The 21,856-nt window shown below is 38.0% G+C and overlaps 1 protein-coding gene and 1 pseudogene across 2 annotated transcripts; one reads left to right on the top strand and one right to left on the bottom strand.

Annotated features, from left to right (window-relative positions):
* LOC107674816 (von Willebrand factor A domain-containing protein 5A-like) lies at positions 1–9,815 on the bottom strand (annotated as a pseudogene).
* Positions 9,816–12,437: 2,622 nt separating this feature from the next.
* Positions 12,438–21,154, top strand: cyp19a1b (cytochrome P450, family 19, subfamily A, polypeptide 1b). Of its 2 annotated transcripts, none has more exons than XM_016468944.1 (10): positions 12,438–12,734; positions 16,033–16,206; positions 16,283–16,433; positions 17,600–17,643; positions 17,730–17,906; positions 18,491–18,605; positions 18,839–18,950; positions 19,034–19,196; positions 19,567–19,808; positions 20,643–21,154. In XM_016468944.1, the coding sequence occupies exons 2-10, from the start codon at positions 16,062–16,064 to the stop codon at positions 20,904–20,906; spliced, it is 1,413 nt and encodes a 470-aa protein (XP_016324430.1). In that variant the 5' UTR covers positions 12,438–12,734; positions 16,033–16,061; the 3' UTR covers positions 20,907–21,154. The 2 variants fall into 2 exon arrangements, with proteins under 2 accessions (XP_016324430.1, XP_016324429.1); XM_016468943.1 differs by having other exon boundaries at positions 17,489–17,643.
* Positions 21,155–21,856: the final 702 nt, after the last annotated feature.

Here is a 21,856-nt window from a genome sequence, read left to right as displayed (position 1 = left end):
CGTGTATAACATAAGGGATAGAGAGAGGTAAAGACAATAGAGAGGAGAGAGAGAGAAAGCACAAACGGGAGGCGGGAGCGAGACAGAGAGAGGAGGGGGGGAGACAAGGAGCACAAGAGGAGGGGAAGCTCAGAGAAGCAAAGTCACAGGAATATTAGGCAGAAAGCGTGATATCATTTAACATTAAACAAGTAGCAAAATAACAGTAAATGTAATAGTATCTGTTCTTTGGTCTTCTGACGCATCACTGAAGATGTCAGTGTCTTCAAATTCCCAGAGTCTCTTTGGTCACCTGACATCCGAGCAGGACATTCCCCACACACACACACTGAGACAGATCTCCCACTGAAACACACACACACTCAAATCATCAGTGTTTTTTATCAAAAGATATTTGCTCAAACGTCTCTTGATGAATGCTGACTGAATGAATGCGGTCTGGAATGGAGATCTCACCTTCCTGAGAGCCGATCCTTTACCTCTCTCTATCCCTTATGGCCACAAACTGCCACTCCACCTGCTGCTCTATTTTACAGCCGTATAACCAGATCAGAGCCAGGAGAGTGGCCCATACTGACCCATCCACCTGTGTACAAACCAGCATCCACTGCATTTGTTACTGGACACTGCACACAATCATCAGTCTTATTACTTCATCACATCTCTCACCTGTGCTGGTTTCTGATTGGTCAGCTCATCCTCCGTCTTCCCAAACACATCAGCCAGTGTGGCGTCCAGATCCCAGCAGCCTGACGCCTTTTGCAGAGAAACCAGCTGCAGTGACGGGTCCTTCTGGGTCTCAGGAGCAGCTGAACACACACACACACACACACACACACACTTATATAAAGACAGGAAAGCCAACTGGAATTCACTTACTTGTGACTTTTAAAATCTCAATATAGCAGCAGCAACAGTTTAAAAAAATTAAGTGACAGATCTGACCTGAAGCTCAATGAAAAACACATTCAGATTTACAAATATCAAACTATTAGTTATTGCTTTCTGGCAATAATACTGCACAATATAAGGAGATAGATCGTAAATTAAATGTCCACGAATGTTAGATTTGTTAGGGTCTATGCGAACTAGGAATGTGTAAAAATGTGTCCTGGAACCTGGTATGAATCAAATCTAGTCATCAACACTTCTTCTTGGTATCTCTGTTCATGCGTTTTTGTATTCACCGCCATTACTTTGACCTGCTGATGGTCATAAATGTAGTGGTTATGATGTAAATCCAACATGTTCAGTGTGATGAAAGAATTACTCTGCAAATTTCAACATCTCTTCTCTGACTCAAGACATCTTTTACACAAGTTTGCATTAAACTGTTTTCCCCCAAGATGATAACTAGACCCACGCACATGCAACACGATGAGGTCATGTGACTACAATCTAGCATGAATTAATTTTTAATCATTTAGCGTGGAATAATGCCTTTAACTTACTTTTTTTTTTTTTAAAGAACAGTAGGTTGTATACAGTGTATAATCAGTACGTAGTGACCTAGTGAACTAGTATTTAATTCCGAGTATAACTATTGCGTCAATTTCATGTCATGTTTGATAGTTAGTGTGTTTGTTCGTGTGTGAATATACCCCTTTGTTTGCCTTCAGATTCTACCTGTAGAGACAGCACAGCCCCTTCATTACTATCTCTGGTAATGACAACAAACATTAACCATGAGGTGACTTTGCCTCAGTGTTTCAAACATAATTTAAGTTTGTGTAGGAGCGAGTACCGCTCAGATTTTTAAGCCAAACTAATTTATTATGCAGCTCCTAAGTATATGACTGATTCTTCCATTAAAGTTTTTAAAACTTTTTCCTAATTTAATATCTTTTGCACGCGAAATTGAGGTTAGATTCCAACTGCAATCAAATCTGAACATATTACACGTTGAATAGCTGCCCTCTACTGGAGAAACAAACAACCTGAGAAATACACTTGACAGCTAAAAAACTAAAGACATGAAGACATGTTGACCAGAGATTTGCGTTGTCATACAGTTGCCAAACAGTATTTGGACACTTAAACCACATGAAGGAATATCACTGCATTAGATATGTTACCAAACTAAAAGTCATATGCATTAGTGTTTTATACCAAATATGTTTACTGAATTTAGACAAAAATATTAACAACAGTTGCTATCAATAATAAAAGCGTATACAGGTGCATCTCAATAAATTAGAATGTCAGGGAAAAGTTCATTTATTTCAGTGTGCATTGAATTTATTGAATACACGAGTTTCACAATTTGAGTTGAATTACTGAAATAAATGAACTTTTCCGCGACATTCTAATTTATTGAGATGCACCTGTATATATATATTATATACATATATACACATACATAACATATATATAATTTATATATTTACATATTTGTTTTACATTTGAATTAAAAATAATTCAATAACATTTTATTGATTTGTTTTCTATCATGTTTTATGGATAGGACTGAACGGCAATCATTAGAAAGTTCTGAGACGCTCAAAGCCTTATGACGCCACAGAGCGCGTTCGAATAGAACTCTCGGGGTTTATAAAGCGCGTGACATTCTTACATTCTTTGTGGGTTTGTTGTAGTGGTCAGTGAGTTTTCACAGCGATGGGACAGCGAGGTACTAAAGTGAGTCCGATGACGGTTGGCGAGGTGTACGATCAACATCTTAGTACACCCCCAAAACCCAGCACCAACACGGCGCTTCAACATCCTCATCCCCGCGATGAGACCCCTGTTGGTGCTGGAGGAGGAGGAGTAGGAGAAGAGGAAGGAGGAGGAGAGGAAGGAGGAGGAGGAGGAGGAGGAGAAGAGGAAGGAGAAGTAGTAGGAGAAGAGGAAGGAGGAGAGCAGGAGGAGGCAAAGGAGATGAAGGAGGCAGAGAGAGTGAAGGAGAAAAGAAAGAGCAAGAAGTGGTGGCGGAGGCTGCGCTCTTTCTTCAGAGCTGCCAAAAAACAGCCTCCAGAGAGCAGCTCAGGTCAGGGAGAGGAGGAGCAGCAGCAGGATGAGGGAGAGAAGAGGAAGGTGGCATGGGCAGGAAGAAGTAGTGATGGTATATTACACATCCATCTTATGAAAATTGATACCATCAAACACAATATCAAAAATACACATCAGCACATATTCCAAAATCTACATCAAGGCCATGATTAGATATTTATTCCTTTACATGTTAATAAAATTATATGTATGTACTAAAATATGATAAAAGTATTTAATATAGTCTCTATTAATTAAAATACAGTCATTAAAATAGTAATCATATGAAATATGTTTTAGGTTAAATACAGCTTGACACATCACAAGACACTGCTGTCACTTTGAAAGTTCATGTGGTTTTATCTTTTAATAGACTACATCTTCAGCCGCTACACCATTGGCGATCAGCTGGGGAAAGGTGGTTTTGGTGTTGTGTACGAAGGCAGACGTTTGGATGATGATCTTAAAGTCAGTTAATATAAATAACACATTATCAAGCTAGAAAATGTTTGTCCTGTCTTATCCTCATCCTTTGCTCTTTTAGTGTACCTTAAGTTCATTTTTTTTGTTTTGTTCATCAGGTGGCTTTGAAATATGTCACGAAGACCAAGCACACGGAATGTATATTCATTGTAAGTACATTGCACTATAAACAATATAAAATACCTCATATTAACAAATGAACTGAATGTAACAAAAATCCCTATTTGGAAAACCACCTCCATCTAACCATCATAAGAACTGTCTGTCTTTAAGATCAGCTATAAAGAATTAACATCCTCATGAGAAAGAAGCAAAAGCTCAAACCTGTTATTTTTTGTGTTTTGTTTCAGGTCGTCTCATAAGACCACTCCAGTTGGCGTCTCTCATGCAGCTTTGCGTCTTGCGGGCTGCAGTGGGAGACGCTTCCATCCCTCCTCTCGCCTTTGCGTCTTGCGGGGCGAGCAAGCCTTGTGTAGCGTCTTGCGCCTTGGCTTGAGGAAGCAGTATTTGCGTCTGGCGGTACTTGCTTCCGGAGGGATGTGTACATATTGTATATATGTACATACTTCTTTTGGTTGCCCTTTTTTGTTTTTCCCATCATGGCCACTTCATTCCTGAGGTTCCTGCCACAGCTGTCCAAATGCCAGAGCTCTCTGTCTTCACCTCTCATCTTCCTCAGTGCCAGTGCTCTTGGTCTTGGCTCCTCAAATAATTGCAGTCTCAGAGGTTCATGTAACGGCCCCAGCCAGAGTCAGCACCCAAGACCATCTCAGTCCCAGAGATACCCGTCTCAGCAACCCTGGTCTCCGAGCTCCATAGTGTGTCTGTCCAGACCCAGGGTTTCTTGTTAAAAGCTGCACAAGACATTAAAAAGCCATTTTAGCAGCCACAGAGGGTGCCGTCATTGGTACCTGGTCTACAAGCTCCAAATCAGAAATAAAGAACAATATTTGAAATTAAGGTTTTCATTTAGTCGTTTAGCAGATACTTCAACCCAAAGCATTTCACAAATGGGGAACATCACAAACTATTAATAAAAAAAATAAATACAAAATAAAACATCAATCATACTCACAGAACCACAATGGCAAGGCAAGTAGAAGTTAGCAGAGTAAATATAAGTAAGAAAAACAAGAAAAAAAGTTTAATAGAACTTACTTAGAGGAAGTGCCTTTTGACTTCATACCTATTTTAATTGAACCACTAGATGATGCTCCTTCACAGACCATCGTGGAATGGAGAGAATATGATATCAAGTATCACAAAGTGATATTCCTTTAAATATTTATGTAAAATGTATCATTTTAAAAGCTAGCATACTTTATCTAAATCACATGTATATTGACATGTAGGGACATCATGTTATGAAATTCCAAAAATGTAAGCGAATTATATGGCTTCAGAAGAAGCTGGACTATTTTATGGTGTTTTTGACCTTTTATTGCATGAAAAAAGTGAGAAGATTCTTCTTTTTTACTTTAATAGTAGTCTCAGCATTGTGTTGCTGTTCTAATTTACTGAAAGTTTAACTTCAAACATGTTTGTGTATGAACGTAACCATTCTTTTGTTTTCTGTAAAGATTAGTTTTAAAAAGATTAACAATCACACTGAAAGAAAACAGTACAGAAAAAATAATCATAATCAACAATCATTTCTTCAAACGTCACATACTTCACTCTTTCACATAACTAATAATACATTGAGGTGCAGTGACCTACGCTTAGAACGTACAGAGGTCTCTGGCTGAGCAGTTCGTGCATCTACAGACAGAGAAAGCAAAGGTCAGAACAGATTCAGATCTGGAGAAACAGCCAAGAACAGACACATCCAACAGAACTATAAACAAGAAAAGCTTTGGTTTAGGGACGATATGGACATATTTGGCTGAAAACTACTTTGCTATAATCCTAATAGCCAAAATCCTTTATTTGTTTTGTTTGTCAAACCAAAAAGTTGTGATTTTTAGCGCTCATTCATTTCCAGTGAACGTACCATCAAATATGCCATGAAAAAAAAACAATCATTGCATTAAATCATACTTCACAAAACTATTACATTGAGGTGCATTTACCTGGCAGTAACAGGCTACGTATTTTGTCCCTCTCAGCTACAGGCAGAAAAACCAAAAGTCAGAACAGATTCAGATCTGGAGAAACAGCCAAGAACAGACACATCCAACAGAACTATAAACAAGAAAAACTTTGGAACAGACTCATGTGTTTCTTGTGTAGAAAAGAATAATTTCTTAAAGAGATCAAATCAACACCTCAAATGTACTAAACTGTGTGAAGCAGTATGCTTCAACTTAATGTAGCATACTACTTTGAGTCATTCAGCATGGAAAATACCATTCACATACTATTTTTAAAGAATAATAAGTAGTATACAGTGTATATTCAGTGTGTGGTGAGTAAGTGAACTAGAATTCAGTTCTGAACACAACCATTGTATCAATCTCATCTCATGTTTGGCAGTTAGTGAGGTCCAGGATTCCCTAGGTTTGCGAGGACCAAATGTCTTAATCAACAATAATTTCTTCACAAACACTGCATAATTCACTCTTTCATTAAACTAATTTTACATTGAGGTGCACCTACCCCTCATTGACCTATACATTAGCATACCGCGCTCTGGTGGAGCAGAAAGCAAAGGTCAGAACAGACTCAGATCTGGAGAAACAGCCAAGAACAGACACATCCAACAGAACTCACAAACAAGAAAAGCTTTGGAATAGGGATGAATTAATATGGATATTTTCAGCCAAACTATTTTATTGTAATCTTAAAGGCCAAAAGCCTTTATTTGCTTTTGTATTGTTTTGTTTGTCAATGGACCCATAAAAAGAGTTACAAGAGCTGTTTTTGGCACTCAGTCATTTCCAGTGAATGTAACTGAACTGATGTTATATCATGACAGCTGTCTCAGCAAACACCACAAACACATTCTTGCAGTAGTGGGATGGTCCTGCTTTGGGTGGATGGAGCTGAGCGGAAGTTAAGCTCACAGGCGGATTTCCTTTTACTTCCGTTTTCCTCCAGCATGGTATGCAGGCTGCATGTTCTTGTGTCGCAAGAGCAACCTGATATGCAGACCTGTATAAAGCTGAAATCCTTTTCTAACTCTGGGCGTGGGCCTGAGGGTGTTCAATCGTATCAGCACATTTTAGGGTATGTTATTATATTGACTGATGATGCCGCATTATTTTTTTAGTAGTGGCGTCTATTAACGGTGGCTCATTTATTTAGCGTGATCCAGGCAGGATTGGTGGGTCGTTTACCACCTTTGCCGAGGACCCGTCGATGCGCTGCAGAAATCTGTTCGCTGCTGTTTTGCCGCTGTGTGGTGGTTTGGTACTGTGATCCATGGTGCATCGCTGTGGAGAGTTGGTTGGGCTTCCTTCAAGTGCACACGCATTGTAGTAAATGAATAGTGTGTTTGTGTGAGTGTTTTCTGTACGAGTGTGTGTGTGTTTGAGCGAGTACTGTGTTCTTGAGTACTGTGCGTGGTTACTGCCAACTTTGATTATCTGTTGTCAATTCCCTTATAACCAACAAGGGTTATTATCTGCTGGGAGGGTTTACTTTATTGGTTTATTTCTTCTTGTTTGTGTATTGTGTGGATTGTGGTTCTGGTTATTTATTTTGAGTGGGGGTAATTTTGTTGTTTCACAGATTGGCATGAAAGTGTGAATTGAGGTTGTTTGAATTTAATTTGTTTTGTTTCTGTTTTCTTTCCCAAATGCTGAGTTATCCCACGGGATATTGACATTGACCAGAAGGTGGAGTATGTATTTTTTCAAAAACGCTTTAGAAAACTGATTCAGGCCGAGTACCAAAACAAACTTGTAACCAATCAGCAGTAAGGGGCGTGTCTACTTATAATGGGGACGAGAGGGCACTCAGTGCACAGGACGGACATTAGCCGAGCCCAGCGATGACAGAAAGATAGAGATGGCGGATAAAAAAAACAAAAGAGGAATACATCTTCGGAAGAAAAGGTGGCTTACGATAAGGCAAGAAGTAGGACCCGTGCACTGGCGAGAACTCAAGGAGCGGGAAGGCCTGCGATCAGACGCCGAGGTTGTTTTGCTTTGTTTCTTCTCGATAGGTGAGTAACATTGGTTTTGCTTTGTTTCACAGAACTAATATATGCTGGCTTTTACTTGAATATGCTCGTGTGTCATGTTCGCTTGTTTGTTCATCTGCAATCGTATTGTCGTTCCCTTCAGCTATGATAAAGACACATTCATTTCCACAGATTTGAAATATCAACATTGGCTACCAGAAATCACTTACCCCACCTTTAAGATACTGTTATTATAGGTCAATTGAAGAAAATGCGATTGGTGCTCATCATGCAAAAGCCACTGCCACATACTGGCATCCTGGGATTTTCTATATACAGTTTATATCTGAGGAATTTGTTTTCAAAAGTTCACAGTGAAAGCACTAACCGCGTGTCCGTACTCTTCTCTTCACCAGCGGTCCTTTCACAGTCTGTCTGCTGTCTTTATTAACAGCAATGAAGGCTGTATGAACACAGCTCACTCCTGCCTGAACACTGAGCTCCACCATCCTGCTCCTGATGCCCTCAACATCTGCAGCACCTGACCTCTCCTTCTGCTCCAGAGAACGGATCAGGGTCCGAGCCACCAGCCGGTGAATAGACAACCTGCAGAAACATGGAGGAAATTTGTTGGATTAGAAAAGCAAAAAGTTGATGTCATTCCAATTCAATGTGTTTCTATGTGTGTTTGTGTGTGTTACTCTGTTTTCTCAGTTGGTTTGAGGCAGAAGTGGAGCTGGTTTGTTACTGGTTGATCTTTAAGACTGTATTTGACTGTCACTGTTCCCTCAGAGCCTCCTGAACTCTATGAAAGAGAAAAGGCAGATTTTAATAATCGAAATGAAAGACACTGGTTTTTAATTCTCATTAAAGAAACACGTGCTAAATAATTTCACCTCTCCTTTAAGTTGGGCATAAATGAGTGTCCTTGGACCCTGGAACAGCACATTGATGGGTGGAGACAGTGCGTCAACAGTAACTTCATCTGGAAGGGTCCAATCCACAGAAATATTAAGCACAGCGGGCTGCAGCGCAAACCTGAGCGACTGCATCACCTGATATAGTTTGAAGAGAAAGAGAAACCATTGAGACATTTGACTAGGAAACATTTGTGCCTGTGAAATCCAGTGGAGAGCTTTACTTTGGGCTGCATGCGGTCGGTGTCTGTGATGAACTGAGCGTGACCAGATCCCTCCCTGGCCATTCCTGTGATGAGGGCGGCACTCGCACCCTCACCAATCCCCAATGAGAAACACCTGAAGACACGATAAACTCTGTTACTGTTAGTGATGAAGATATGAATGATGGACAGATCAAACCCAGCAGACCTTTACCTGTGAGAGTGAGCGTGACTTTTCACCAGATCCAGCACCTCTTTAGTGTTTCCCACCTCTCCATCAGTGAAGATAAAGCAATAATTTATACCAGAATGGGTAGACTATAGTTTACAGGTTGCCAGACTTCAAGCCAAACCACTTGATCAAAGCTTTAAATATTCTGTTTTTAGATATTTTAAAGAATTTACCCACTCATATATTGGCTTTTATATCAGCCACCCTGCTCTCTAAGATATCAACACTGGCCTTTACAATTTACGTTGTTCGACCACTAAATATTTTTCTCTAAAATTACTGTTTCCTTTATCTGTCACTCTACTTCTGTGTAATGTGTATGTGTGTTCAAAGAAGTTTTGAAGTTTGACAACGACTCACTTCCTGTTAAGACAAGCTGTACATAATGTCATTAATTACAGTAAATAAGTCAGGTGCACATTGAGGTGTCGTACCTGTCTGGGGTGATGTGGGTAACAGGGCTGACTGTAGATGTGTTTTAGAGGCTGTAATATCTCTGTGCCGCCCATGTCCGCTTGCATTTCCTTCACTCTCTTCAGAGCCTGATCCATTGTGTCCTGATTGTACTCAACACTCTGACTGCAGTGACACAAATAAACATCTCATCTCCACTGACACATTTCAAAACTGAGTATCTATGAATGAAGATCTAGACACTAATGGGAAGAAGGACTCAAAATTAGAGCCAAATCCATACATATTGAAGTAGCACCCCATGGGTAGACTCTTCAACAGTAACAGCAGAGTGTCCTACAGAGAGACATGGACAGATATTCAAGTGTGTCTCATCTGAATATACATCAACAGAGCAAAAGCACTAATTAAATCTTACCTTTGCACTTTCTACATTTGTGCTCCTTTACCTTGATTCATCATGTCTTCCATACTGCCTGATCTGTCAATCACAAAAACAAACTCACCTGGAGATGCTAATGGTGACATCACTTCCTCTGGGAACAAACTTATCATGACCACTGGGTCCCTCATCAGAGAACCTGAAAAAAAAAACCGCTCTGCTCACACATCCAGATAAACACATGAAGGGATCCTGAACCAGAACCTCCACTGAGATGCTCTTCAGAGGCACTGAGGCACACAAACCAACACAACAACATCACTAATACAGAAGAACAACATCACAAACTAACAGAACATTACAAATGCAGCTCACATAGCCCTATGATAAAAAGAGTCCATTAAACTCTCTGTATTTTCATAAAAATCATAAAAAAGATATATAATTAAGATTCCCTAGTTTAAGATAAACAAAGGAGAACGAGGTGTGTGACAACTTGTCCCATGTGATATTTATGAAAAATACTATTTTTGTCTGGAAGAACATTCTTTCGGTTAAAATCTACATTCATTATATAGTAATACCCTCATTATACAGATAAAGGCCTTACGACCAACTTCCCTTTGTGAAAAACACCACAGCTCTTCCACATATTAAAAAAGGTATTAATTTAAGAAAGCGGGTAACAGTAACAGTAAACGGGTGAATTCACCTGGCTCATATTTCTCAGTCACAATACTCTCATTGTTCTCAATTCTCACACACCATTAGAGTAAATGACTATTGACTAGATTTACCTATACTTCAAAAGTGATCGATAGTAAAAAATTAATCAACAAACCTACTGCCTTTTAATCTGCACAAACCAACTAATTTAATGAGTAAATCAATGTTTCTAATGCGATCAAATGTTTGAAGAAGAGAAGAGATGTGTTGAAGTCATTGAAACACCATATCAGTCAGTAAACCGTTCAGTGTTGCCAACTAATTTTCAGGGGAAGTTACTAAAGGAAGGTCGATTTGTTGCTAAAAGTTGCTAAATGACATTGCAAGATGACATTATTACATAATTATGACGCAAAATTACATCAAATCTCAGGAAACAAATATTTTATGTGTTAATTTAAATTTGTTCATAAAATAATATAACGTAATATAATATTAAAATATAAATAACTCTATTTTGCCATTTTGGAGAGTAGCCAACCCAAGAGTGTAATCGACGTAATCAGTGTTGTTTACGTTCGGAGGAGAAAGCGTGCGCATGAACATAATCTGCGTAATCAGCGTTGTTTATGCTTAGGGGAAAGCGTGCATAACTGCGTATGTGTTGTGATACTCTAAAATGGCGGAAGACGTAACTCGGGGGAGAAGAATTGTTGAATAAATTATGTTATTTTTGTTTTCTTTGTGCTCAAAAAGTATTCGTAGCTTTGCAAAACTGAAGTTGAGCCACTGCTGTAGTCCGTGTGACATCAGTGGTTCAACTGTAATGTTACGAAGCTAAGAGAATACTTTTTTGTAAGCCACCTTTAAGCCAGAAAACAGGCAGATAAATGTTTTAATTTCAATTCTGCTTTTTCTCTTGATGCCACATAACACCTTCCATAGGCGGAAATCCCGGGGGGACCCCCCCTTATCTGAGGGTTGTCCCCCATAAGAATATGATTAAAAACCAGGCTGTGTATTGTAAATAACAATGTGTTATACTGCAAATAATTGTGTAAGTATAGTAAAGCAACGCAAACGGGACAAAAATGCATTTTATGTTTAGAAACATTTTGAGTCTCCCCCTCCCTTGCCTCACAGTGCTTTGGTCCAAAAAAAAAAGCCTGCTTTCCTCGTTTTTTACATCACCTACACACACACACACACACACAAGTGTGGTGAGAGAGAACAAAGTCAATAGTTGTGGAACTCCAGTAAGTAAGGCTGTCAAGGCTATTTTATTCACTTAAACATCGGATGAAGTGATTATTTTCTCTTTAATAGAGATGATGCCAATGTATTTTTCTATAAGTCCGCTATGTTAGCAATAATAACTTTACCTGCTTGACAGACAGGGTTGCCAGGTTTCACACAACAAAACTAGCCCTAGACTACTAACTAACTAGAATGTAAAATTCACATTCCAGGGGCTAAATAGCACGTTATTGGGGTCGCTTCAACCCGTGGACATGAAAACCAACCCGCGGCGACAGTGTTAAATTCATGCACTTGCATTTCTAAGCAGCTTCCAAATATATGGCTGATTCTACCATTCTAGTTATTTTAGAAACTTTTTATTGAAGGTCTACCTCAGTTAGGCTACTACCTTTTCCTATCGTTTGCACAATAAATGTCTGAACATATCTGAACTTTCCACATAACAACAGTGAAATAGACTATACACAAAAAAAATACATTGTAACTAATCAAAAATTAAGTAATTTTATACAAAACATTACATAAGAGTCTTCAATTAACGTGTCACTGAAAGTAGACAGCATAACAAAATGTATTATGTGTGCTTTAGGAAGTGGAATGAACGCTCAAATTTCTTAGGCAACATTGTTTCCCCCCTTCACTTCTTTGGTAGATAAAAGCTCATTCACTCCTGCAGTTCTGGGTCAGTCTGACCCGTCTTTATTAAAGGCCCTTCAGAGAATGAATGACAGCGGATTTGGAACCAAGACAAAGGTCAATAAACTCCTGAAAAATAACAAGAGGGGGATAAAATGTGTTTCGCATTTAAGAGCTAACAGCATCCCACACTGACCATTTTATGTGTTTTGTTTTTTCTGGAAAGTATGAAAGCCTGCTCTACTTTGGTCCATCATTGTTTCATTGTTCTGGTCTGTTCTGCTTTGGGATTTCAATGACACTTTACAAGGAAAATGGCCGTATCATGGCAACGGGGATTTTAAAGCACTTTTTAAAAAAAAGGGGGAAACTATATATTGGGCTAAAACATCAGCTAATGAACTTCAGAATGATGGGAGCATGTAAACGGCAAGTCTGAGCTACTGAACAGCACATTTAAAAATGAAGCAGATGCAGATCTAAAGAGGTGAGTGTGTTTGTTATATTACTCCAGTGGACGTCAATTCATTCAGTCGATGCTAATTCATTAGGCTGAGCTGTAATTAATCAGCTGGACTGATAGTTTCTCTGAAATAAAATCAAAATAACGTTTACATATTCATATGGTTCATATAAATATAATGACTTTTTGAAACAGTTGACTGTTTACTTTGTTGTTCCACAACTGCATGACTTTCTTCTTTGTAGATATTTAGCAGAATGTGAAAACATGTAGCATGTCAAGTTTTAAAAAATCATCACAAAATTATCACAAACATAGTCCATACAAGCCATATGACAAAAGACTATCATTCTTCACTATCAGAATATCATTCAGTATCATTGATGTCAAACAAGGAGCAATATGTCTTTACCACTGTTATTTTAGTATGACTGATAAACTACTGTTTTGTTAATATTTTGAATTACATTTTATTTTTATAGCCTACTTTCAGTTAACTATATGGAAGCCCATTTCTGCCACTGAATAAAAAAAAAAAGGTCATTGCGACATTTTATCTCACAATTCTGACTTTTCCTTGCAATTGCGTGGAAACATCTTGTAGTTGTGAGTTATAAAATCATACTTGTGAGATATAAACTTGCAATTGCGAGAGAAAAAATCAGAATTGCGAGTTTTTATCTCACAGTTCTGACATTTTCTCACAATTTTATTTTCTCACAGTATATATCCCGCAAATCCGACTTTATAACTCGAGTTTATATCTTGATATTATTATAATTTTTTTAATTCAGTGGCATACATTTATTTATTCATTCACTTTTTAGCGCCATGCCAGCTTCAAGGCTATTTTCATGGGAATCTCTGAATAAATTATACAAGGTGTGCAATTAACAAAAGGTTATAAAAGACATTTCAGATGTACACTAGACAAAAATTCTAATTCTATATTCTAATTTTAAATAAATCAGTTAGACACACCTCTGAATAAAACCGTTGTCTATTTACATTAAAAACAGTACAATCCAATAAAATATGTTTCACAGTCATTTTAGTTTGGCAAGTGAGGCATGATGGTTGTTCTTCACCTTTTAATAAATATCCATGTGTAAATCTTGTATGACCGAAAAGACCAGTGGCAGAAACAAGCTTCCATAGTTAACTTTCATTATGTTTCAGATAACATTTTTTATGGTTTTAGTTTTAGTTCGTGATAATGACCTGCTAAGTCTGGGTATGTTCACGTGCAAATTAGATATTTCAAATGAATAAAACTAAAATACCCAACATACCATGTTTTGGCCAAATTATTTTGTGGAGAGAACATCCCTAGATGGCACCATGACAAGCTCTGTGAAAAAATAAATACAAGTTGGCAGATAAAGCAAGAGAAATTTAGATTTTATAATTATACTTCATTCGGTATCAATAAAAAATAGTTTAATATAGTCAAGAATAGCATATTTCCCCCAAAAATGTGCCATTCATTTTTACATCATTAGCTTAGCAAAATGCTAACAGCCATGGGCCTAGATTACGTGGGGGACGTGTCCCCCCCACTTTTAATATCACATAAATTCGTCCCCCGCACTTTTTCGGGCAAGTGTGTTCGCATAGAGGTTTTCAAGAGCCGGTGTAAATAAATATATATTTAAATTCAAAGAGAGTCTGTCTGTGCATGATCTGATGTTTTATTCGGACCCAGAATAAGGCCAGATGAACATCGTGGAGCGCCAAACACTCCGTGCAGTGTATGTTTCATTCATACTCGAAGCAGGAAGGCGTCCTCGAGCAGAAAGTCATACAAGGAAATTCCTAATATGGACAAAAGCATCCAGCTATCCCTGTATGAAATGTATGTATGTTGTATTCACAGAAAAACAGAAACGTTTGGAAACATGAAGACATTTAACATACGATTGCGACAATATATGGTTTATTTGTCTACACTGCAAAAAATGATTTAGATTACTAGATTCAATTACTAGAGTATGTTTTACAAGAAAATACTATTTCAGTCTTTCCACTTCAAAATTGTATGTTTAACATGCCGATCCTTTGTAATTATTTGTGAAATTTACCAGCGATAATTTTTTGAACACCAAATTTTCTTTAGGGTACATGGGTTAAAATCAGGGGCGTAGATTACGCGGGGGACGTGTCCCCCCACTTTTAATATCACATAAATTCGTCCCCCGCACTTTTTCGGGCAAGTGTGTTCGCATAGAGGTTTTCAAGAGCCGGTGTAAATAAATATATATTTAAATTCAAAGAGAGTCTGTCTGTGCATGATCTGATGTTTTATTCGGACCCAGAATAAGGCCAGATGAACATCGTGGAGCGCCAAACACTCCGTGCAGTGTATGTTTCATTCATACTCGAAGCAGGAAGGCGTCCTCGAGCAGAAAGTCATACAAGGAAATTCCTAATATGGACAAAAGCATCCAGCTATCCCTGTATGAAATGTATGTATGTTGTATTCACAGAAAAACAGAAACGTTTGGAAACATGAAGACATTTAACATACGATTGCGACAATATATGGTTTATTTGTGTTTGTCAAGTCATCTCCAGGTAATAAATTTGTCAAGTAATCTGCAGGTAATAAATAAAGTATATGAACAATGCAGTGCTAATTGACATAGCATTTATTACAGTATAGAAACTATTCTGCCTTATGTGATAAAAAAAAAGTGTTTGTAGTATATAAACAAATCATTATTATTGGTTATTGTCTGATTTTTAAGCCAATTAAAAGCTAGAAATTAGAGAAAAATGAAAGTTGCCTATACACTACTACCAGTCAAAAGTTTTTGAACAGTAAGATTTTTAATGTTTTTTAAAGAAGTCTCTTCTGTTCACCAAGGCTGCATTTATTTGATCCAAAGTACAGCAAAACAGTAAAAGTTTTAAATGTCTTTATCATCACTTTTGATCAATTTAAAGCATCCTTGCTAAATAAAAGTGTTCATTTCTATAATTTCTTTTCCAAAAAAAAAAAAATGTACTGACTCTAAGCTTTTGAATGGTATAGTGTATAATGTTACAAAAGGTTTTTATTTCACATACATGCTGATCTTTGCATCCTTCTATTCATCAAAGAATCCTGAAAAAATTTACTTTAAAAATCTTACTGTTCAAAAACTGTTGACTGGTAGGTTATATAGATTACAGAAATGTTATGTTGTAATGTTATATATATATATATATAACATTTCTGTCCCCCACTTCTGAAATGATGGCTACGCCCCTGCTAACAGCAAACTCTATTGCAGTGCTACAGTGCCGATTCCAACATTTTAAGGTACTTCATCATATTTAGGTGCACAGGGTGTGTCTGCAGATGATGTGATGATGGAGCAGGTGGTCAAGGGCACGGTAAACATCGCCGCAGCGGTGCAGGGAACGTTGCTGGCATTGACAGGGACGTTACTGCTGATTCTGCTGCACAGAATATTTACAGCCAAGAATTGGAGGAACCAATCAGCTGTCCCAGGTGAGTTAAAACCAATCAGATTTACTGGGAACAACCTACCGACTGGTCATGCTGGTTGTGATGTCATGTTTTTCAGGTCCGGGTTGGTGGTTGGGTCTCGGCCCGATTATGAGCTACAGCAGGTTCCTGTGGATGGGGATCGGCTCCGCATGCAACTACTACAACGAAAAATATGGCAGCATTGCTCGGGTCTGGATCAACGGAGAAGATACCTTTATACTTAGCAAGTAAGTTCTCAAAAACATAAACGTCATTCACTCAGCTAAAAGGGAACATTCTCAGAATGTTCTGGCAAGGTTCTCACAATGTTATGAACAAATGTTCTTCCAGTAATAATTGTTCAAAGTGATCTGGTTTTGAATGATATTCTCAAAATGTTAGCACAAAAATATTATTTCTACATTGTTCATGGAACTTTTTTCTAAAATGTTTTAATGTGTTTGTCTAACATTTTTAAAGGAATAGTTCACCCAAAAATGAAAATCTGATGTTTATCTGCTTACCCCCAGGGCATCCAATATATAGGTGATTTTGTTTCTTCAGTAGAACACAAACGCAGGGTTTAATTTGGTTTTGTTTGTGTATGTTTTTTTTTTTACACTTCCGTTCATACACAAGACTGACAGACTGCAACGGTTTGAGTTAAAAATCTTCGTTTGTGTTCTACTGAAGAGACAAAGTCACCTACATCTTGGATGCCCTGGGGGGTAAGCAGATAAACATCAGATTTTCATTTTTGGGTGAACTATCCCTTTAAATGTTACCACTTGTTCCAGAATATTCACAACTGAATTCAAAATACAAAAGTATTCATTAAAATTCAAATTAACGTTAAAAAACAGCCACTTGAACTAAATTGTTTCAAAAGTAATTGATTTACAAATGTATACATTTTAAAACTTTAAAACAACTAGTCAACAATGGAGGTTCTCTGCAAATGATTTTTTCGCTCTTATGGAAAAATCCCAATTAAAATTGATTTCTACTGGATTTCTTCCGTGAAAAATTGTTGAACAACCGTCAATGTCATCGCATCTTAACTGATAATGAAATTTGTTGTTGTTATTATCAATTTGACTGAATAGCTGTTGCAGATCAAGTAATTTCATGGTTCAAAAAGGTGCTCAAGAGCGCCCCCTATAAGGCCAAAACATGATTTTTATTAGCACAGTCTGCTACTCAAGTCCATACAACCTAATTATGTTACTAAGTGTTGCCTCAAATGAGGAATGCAACACCTGAGGGCACCATTTTTAGTGTGAAAAATGTAAAACTGTTTCAGGTCATCTGCCGTGTATCATGTTCTGAAGAGCAATAATTACACTGGGAGGTTTGCCAGTAAAAAAGGTCTGCAGTGCATTGGTATGTTTGAACAAGGCATTATCTTCAACAGCAACATCGAATTGTGGAAGAAAGTGAGAACATATTTCACCAAAGGTGGGTGTTATTCACTGAAACTGGTCTCAGAACAGTTCATACACACATTCATCAGAATCTATTGTTTATGTGTGTGTGTACTCTAGCTCTTACAGGTCCGGGTCTCCAGAAATCAGTAGATGTGTGTGTCAGCGCGACCAACAAACAGCTTAACGTCCTGCAGGAGTTCACAGACCACTCGGGACATGTGGATGTACTCAATCTTCTGCGCTGTATCGTTGTCGATGTTTCCAATAGACTCTTCCTAAGAATCCCTCTCAATGGTCAGACTGAAATACAAGCACTCTTAAAAATATATGGTTCTTTTGATCTGATTGATTCGATTATATATATTAACAAAGGAAAAGGCTGTAAAACTCTCATTTTTAGTACTTCTGATGGGTGTTGGGGAAAGTTACTTTTAAAAGTAATACATTACAATATTGTGTCACTCCATAAAAAGTAAATAATTGTGTCACTTAGTTACTTTTTATGGAATTACATGCATTTATGGCATTACTTTCTGTCACCTGGGCTGGACTTGCTTGTTTGTTTTTTTAGTAAAGAATAACCCAAAAGTTATATTTTTGGCAACTGTAAAGGCCTTTTCACACCTAAAGTGAAATGAATAACCATCAGGCTGAAGGACGTGTCAATGAGTAAATGGGAAAACTTATTTGAAAAACTAAATTTGAAAATGTTACTAGTTACTTGAAAAAAGTAATCTGATTACGTAACGCATGGTACTTGTAATGTGTCCCCCCAACACTGCTTCCGATAAAATATAAATGACCTTGAAAGGCAGTTATAAATTAGAATTTTTCACAGTAAGCATACAATCATCTTTCGTTATGCTTGTTCAATACAGAGAAAGACTTGCTGATAAAGATCCACCGGTATTTCAGTACCTGGCAGGCGGTTCTCATACAGCCAGACGTTTTCTTCAGACTAAACTTTGTGTACAAAAAATACCACCTGGCAGCGTGAGTCCACCTCAGACTTTATCATTTGTATGTACTGTATGGTGTCAAGGTTTTTTGTACTAATAACAAAATGACTCTCTTTGACGTGTAGAAGTAAAAGCCATTTTTGCCACTGTACCTTTAAGGATTATGCAAATTACCTCTAATTTGATTGGTGAAGTCTAATTTAGTGGCATAAATTCAGAAATCACTAAAAGCTCTATAAACACCGTTAAAGAAGTGTTTTCTTGCAGAAAAGAGCTGCAGGATGAAATGGGAAAGCTTGTGGAGCAAAAGCGACAGGCCATCAATAACATGGAGAAGCTGGATGAGACGGATTTCGCAACAGAGCTGATATTTGCTCAGGTGTGTTGAACACTTACTCTATTTATGTGCCATCTCCTGTATTAAAGCAACACAACATGTTAACTTACTGCACGTGTCTGTAGAACCACGATGAGCTGTCTGCGGACGACGTGAGGCAGTGTGTGCTGGAGATGGTGATCGCCGCTCCAGACACCCTTTCCATCAGTCTGTTCTTCATGCTTCTCCTGCTGAAGCAGAACTCCGTCGTGGAGGAGCAGATCGTACAGGAGATACAATCTCAGATAGGTATGGTTAAACATTTACAAGACAACTTTTAACATCTGAAACTATATGGTTAATCTTTAAGGTGGTCAACATGGTGATAGGAGCATGGTAGCTAGTTTGTAAAGGTGGCTTACCAGCTCTAATCGGCCATGACTAAGATGGTCTACCAGGTCAGTCTTGGCCCCAACAACTAGTAGTCCAATCTAGACCAAGTGATTGGTCTAGATTGACCAAAAAGGTAATGGGAAATTGAGTTATTGAGTTAGAAATTGAGTGGACCATTGGCTGGTCCACTGTCCAAGAAGGACTGGCTAGAAACCATCAGAAACTGGTTTAACTCAATTTCCCATTACCTTTTGCATGCAAAAAGATGTCTTTCTTGTCCTCTCAGGCGAGCGGGATGTAGAGTCGGCTGACCTGCAGAACCTGAACGTTCTAGAGCGCTTTATCAAAGAGTCTTTGAGGTTCCATCCAGTGGTGGACTTCATCATGAGACGGGCTCTGGAGGACGACTACATCGATGGCTACCGAGTGGCGAAGGGGACGAACCTCATCCTGAACATCGGACGCATGCACAAGTCTGAGTTCTTCCAAAAACCCAACGAATTCAACTTGGAGAACTTTGAGAACACTGTAAGTACTGGGACAATCAGACACGTAAGATCAAATAAAACCATACAAACCTGGATTTAAAGTTTTTCTGACTCATAAATTGGTAAATTTTTTACCAGTTGTTCATATTCTTTTACAAATTTTCAAATATTTTATACAACTTCCCAATAACTGAATAATCACTATTGACCTGTTAAACTAGAAAATTTGCATTTTCTGGATAAAAAGAGGAAATGCGAGTGAATTCTCACACTTTCAAAAAAGTACTGTGGTATTACAGTGTTTCTGGACATGGTACTGGGACTTCTAATACCGTATTATTTAAAAAAAACCCAATTAATTCAAACTTTGAGATCACTCTATGTACTGGGACAATCAGACATATAAGATCAAAAAGGCCATACAAACCTGTATGACTCATAAATTGGTATTTCTGTAGATTTTATATCAATTATTCAGTCTTTTACAAATTTACAAATATATTATAAATCTACCCAATAACTGAATAATCAATATTGAACTGTTACACTAGAGAATTAGCATTTCTAAATGGAAATAGGAAAAAATACTGTGGTATTACTATGTTTTTGGACACGGTCTGGTAATACCATGTTTTTGTGTATATACCATTTCAATATCACGTTTTTTTGAACATACCATAGTGATAATATGGTATACCTTATACCTTGTGATGTCATGAGCCTTCATATGAATATGGTATCATATAGTATCATTATGATGTGCACCATGTAAATACCATAACATTCTTTGAAATAACCACTATGGTAGTGCATTACCATCCGCTATCATCATTTTACCACTGTAATAGTGTAATGGTGCCCGCTTCCCTCTCAGGTTCCCAGTCGTTACTTCCAGCCGTTTGGCTGCGGCCCACGGGCCTGCGTCGGGAAGCACATCGCCATGGTGATGACGAAGGCCATCCTGGTGACCCTGTTGTCGAGGTTCACGGTTTGTCCTCGTCACGGTTGCACCGTCAGCACCATCAAGCAGACCAACAACCTCTCCATGCAGCCCATAGAAGAGGATCCCGACTGCCTGGCCATGCGCTTCATTCCACGAGCTCAGAATATCTGCGGAGACCCACACCTGAGCGCCTAAGAAAAAACACAGGAATAGAAACCTTTAAAGGTGCGCGGAGTAATTTCCTTTCACCTAAAAATTTTCAGTGGGCTCTCTCTGTCTTTTTTTTTTTTTTTGATTTACTATACACAAACAGTTGAACTTACCTCAAACTCGATGCATACCAGTCAGCCTGCGATATAGACATCCTTGACCAAAACATAGACATATCATGACTTGGTGAAATTTTAAAGGGATAGTTCATCCAAAGATGTTCAATTCTGTCATTAATTACTCACCCTCATGTCGTTCCGAGCCTGTGAGACCTTCGTTCATCTTCGGAACACAAATTAAGATATTTTTTGATGAAATCCAAGAGCTTTCTGACCCTGCATAGACAGCAATGCAACTGACACTTTCAAGGAACAGAAACGTAGTAAGGACTTTGTTAAAATAGTCGTTAATATTGTTTTCTTTGCACACAAAATTCTCGTAGCTTCATAAAGTTATGCTTGAACCACTGTTGTCACATGGACTATTTTAACGATGTGCTTACAGCGTTTCTGTGCGTTGATCGTGTTAGCAAAAAATATCTTAATTTGTGTTCCGAAGATGAACGAAGGTCTCACAGGCTTGGAACGACATGAGGGTGAATAATTAATGACCGAATTTTCATTTTTGGGTGAACGATCCCTTTAGTGTTCTAGCTCACCTCAAAAGAAAAAGTTTGTAATTTATGCTGACATAAGGGCAATGACAACAAAAACCATCGGTTTTGTCACATGTACTAATCTAATCTACAATACTACTAAAGTGATTATTTGCTGTAGTGCTGCAAACTAACCAACTACAAAGTTAACAGGAAATGGCATTCACAACCCATTTTACTTCCATAATGTGACGTGTTTAAACTACATGATTAATGAGAAAAGAACTTTATTTACTGGAATTGACTGTATTGTGAAAAGTGAATGATAGGTACCAGAATG

This window comes from Sinocyclocheilus anshuiensis, unplaced genomic scaffold, assembly GCF_001515605.1.
Source record: "Sinocyclocheilus anshuiensis isolate Anshui unplaced genomic scaffold, SAMN03320099.WGS_v1.1 scaffold941, whole genome shotgun sequence".
Taxonomy (NCBI): Eukaryota; Metazoa; Chordata; class Actinopteri; order Cypriniformes; family Cyprinidae; genus Sinocyclocheilus; species Sinocyclocheilus anshuiensis.
Note: the sequence above shows the minus strand (reverse complement) of the source record. Positions and strands in the feature narration are given on the sequence as shown.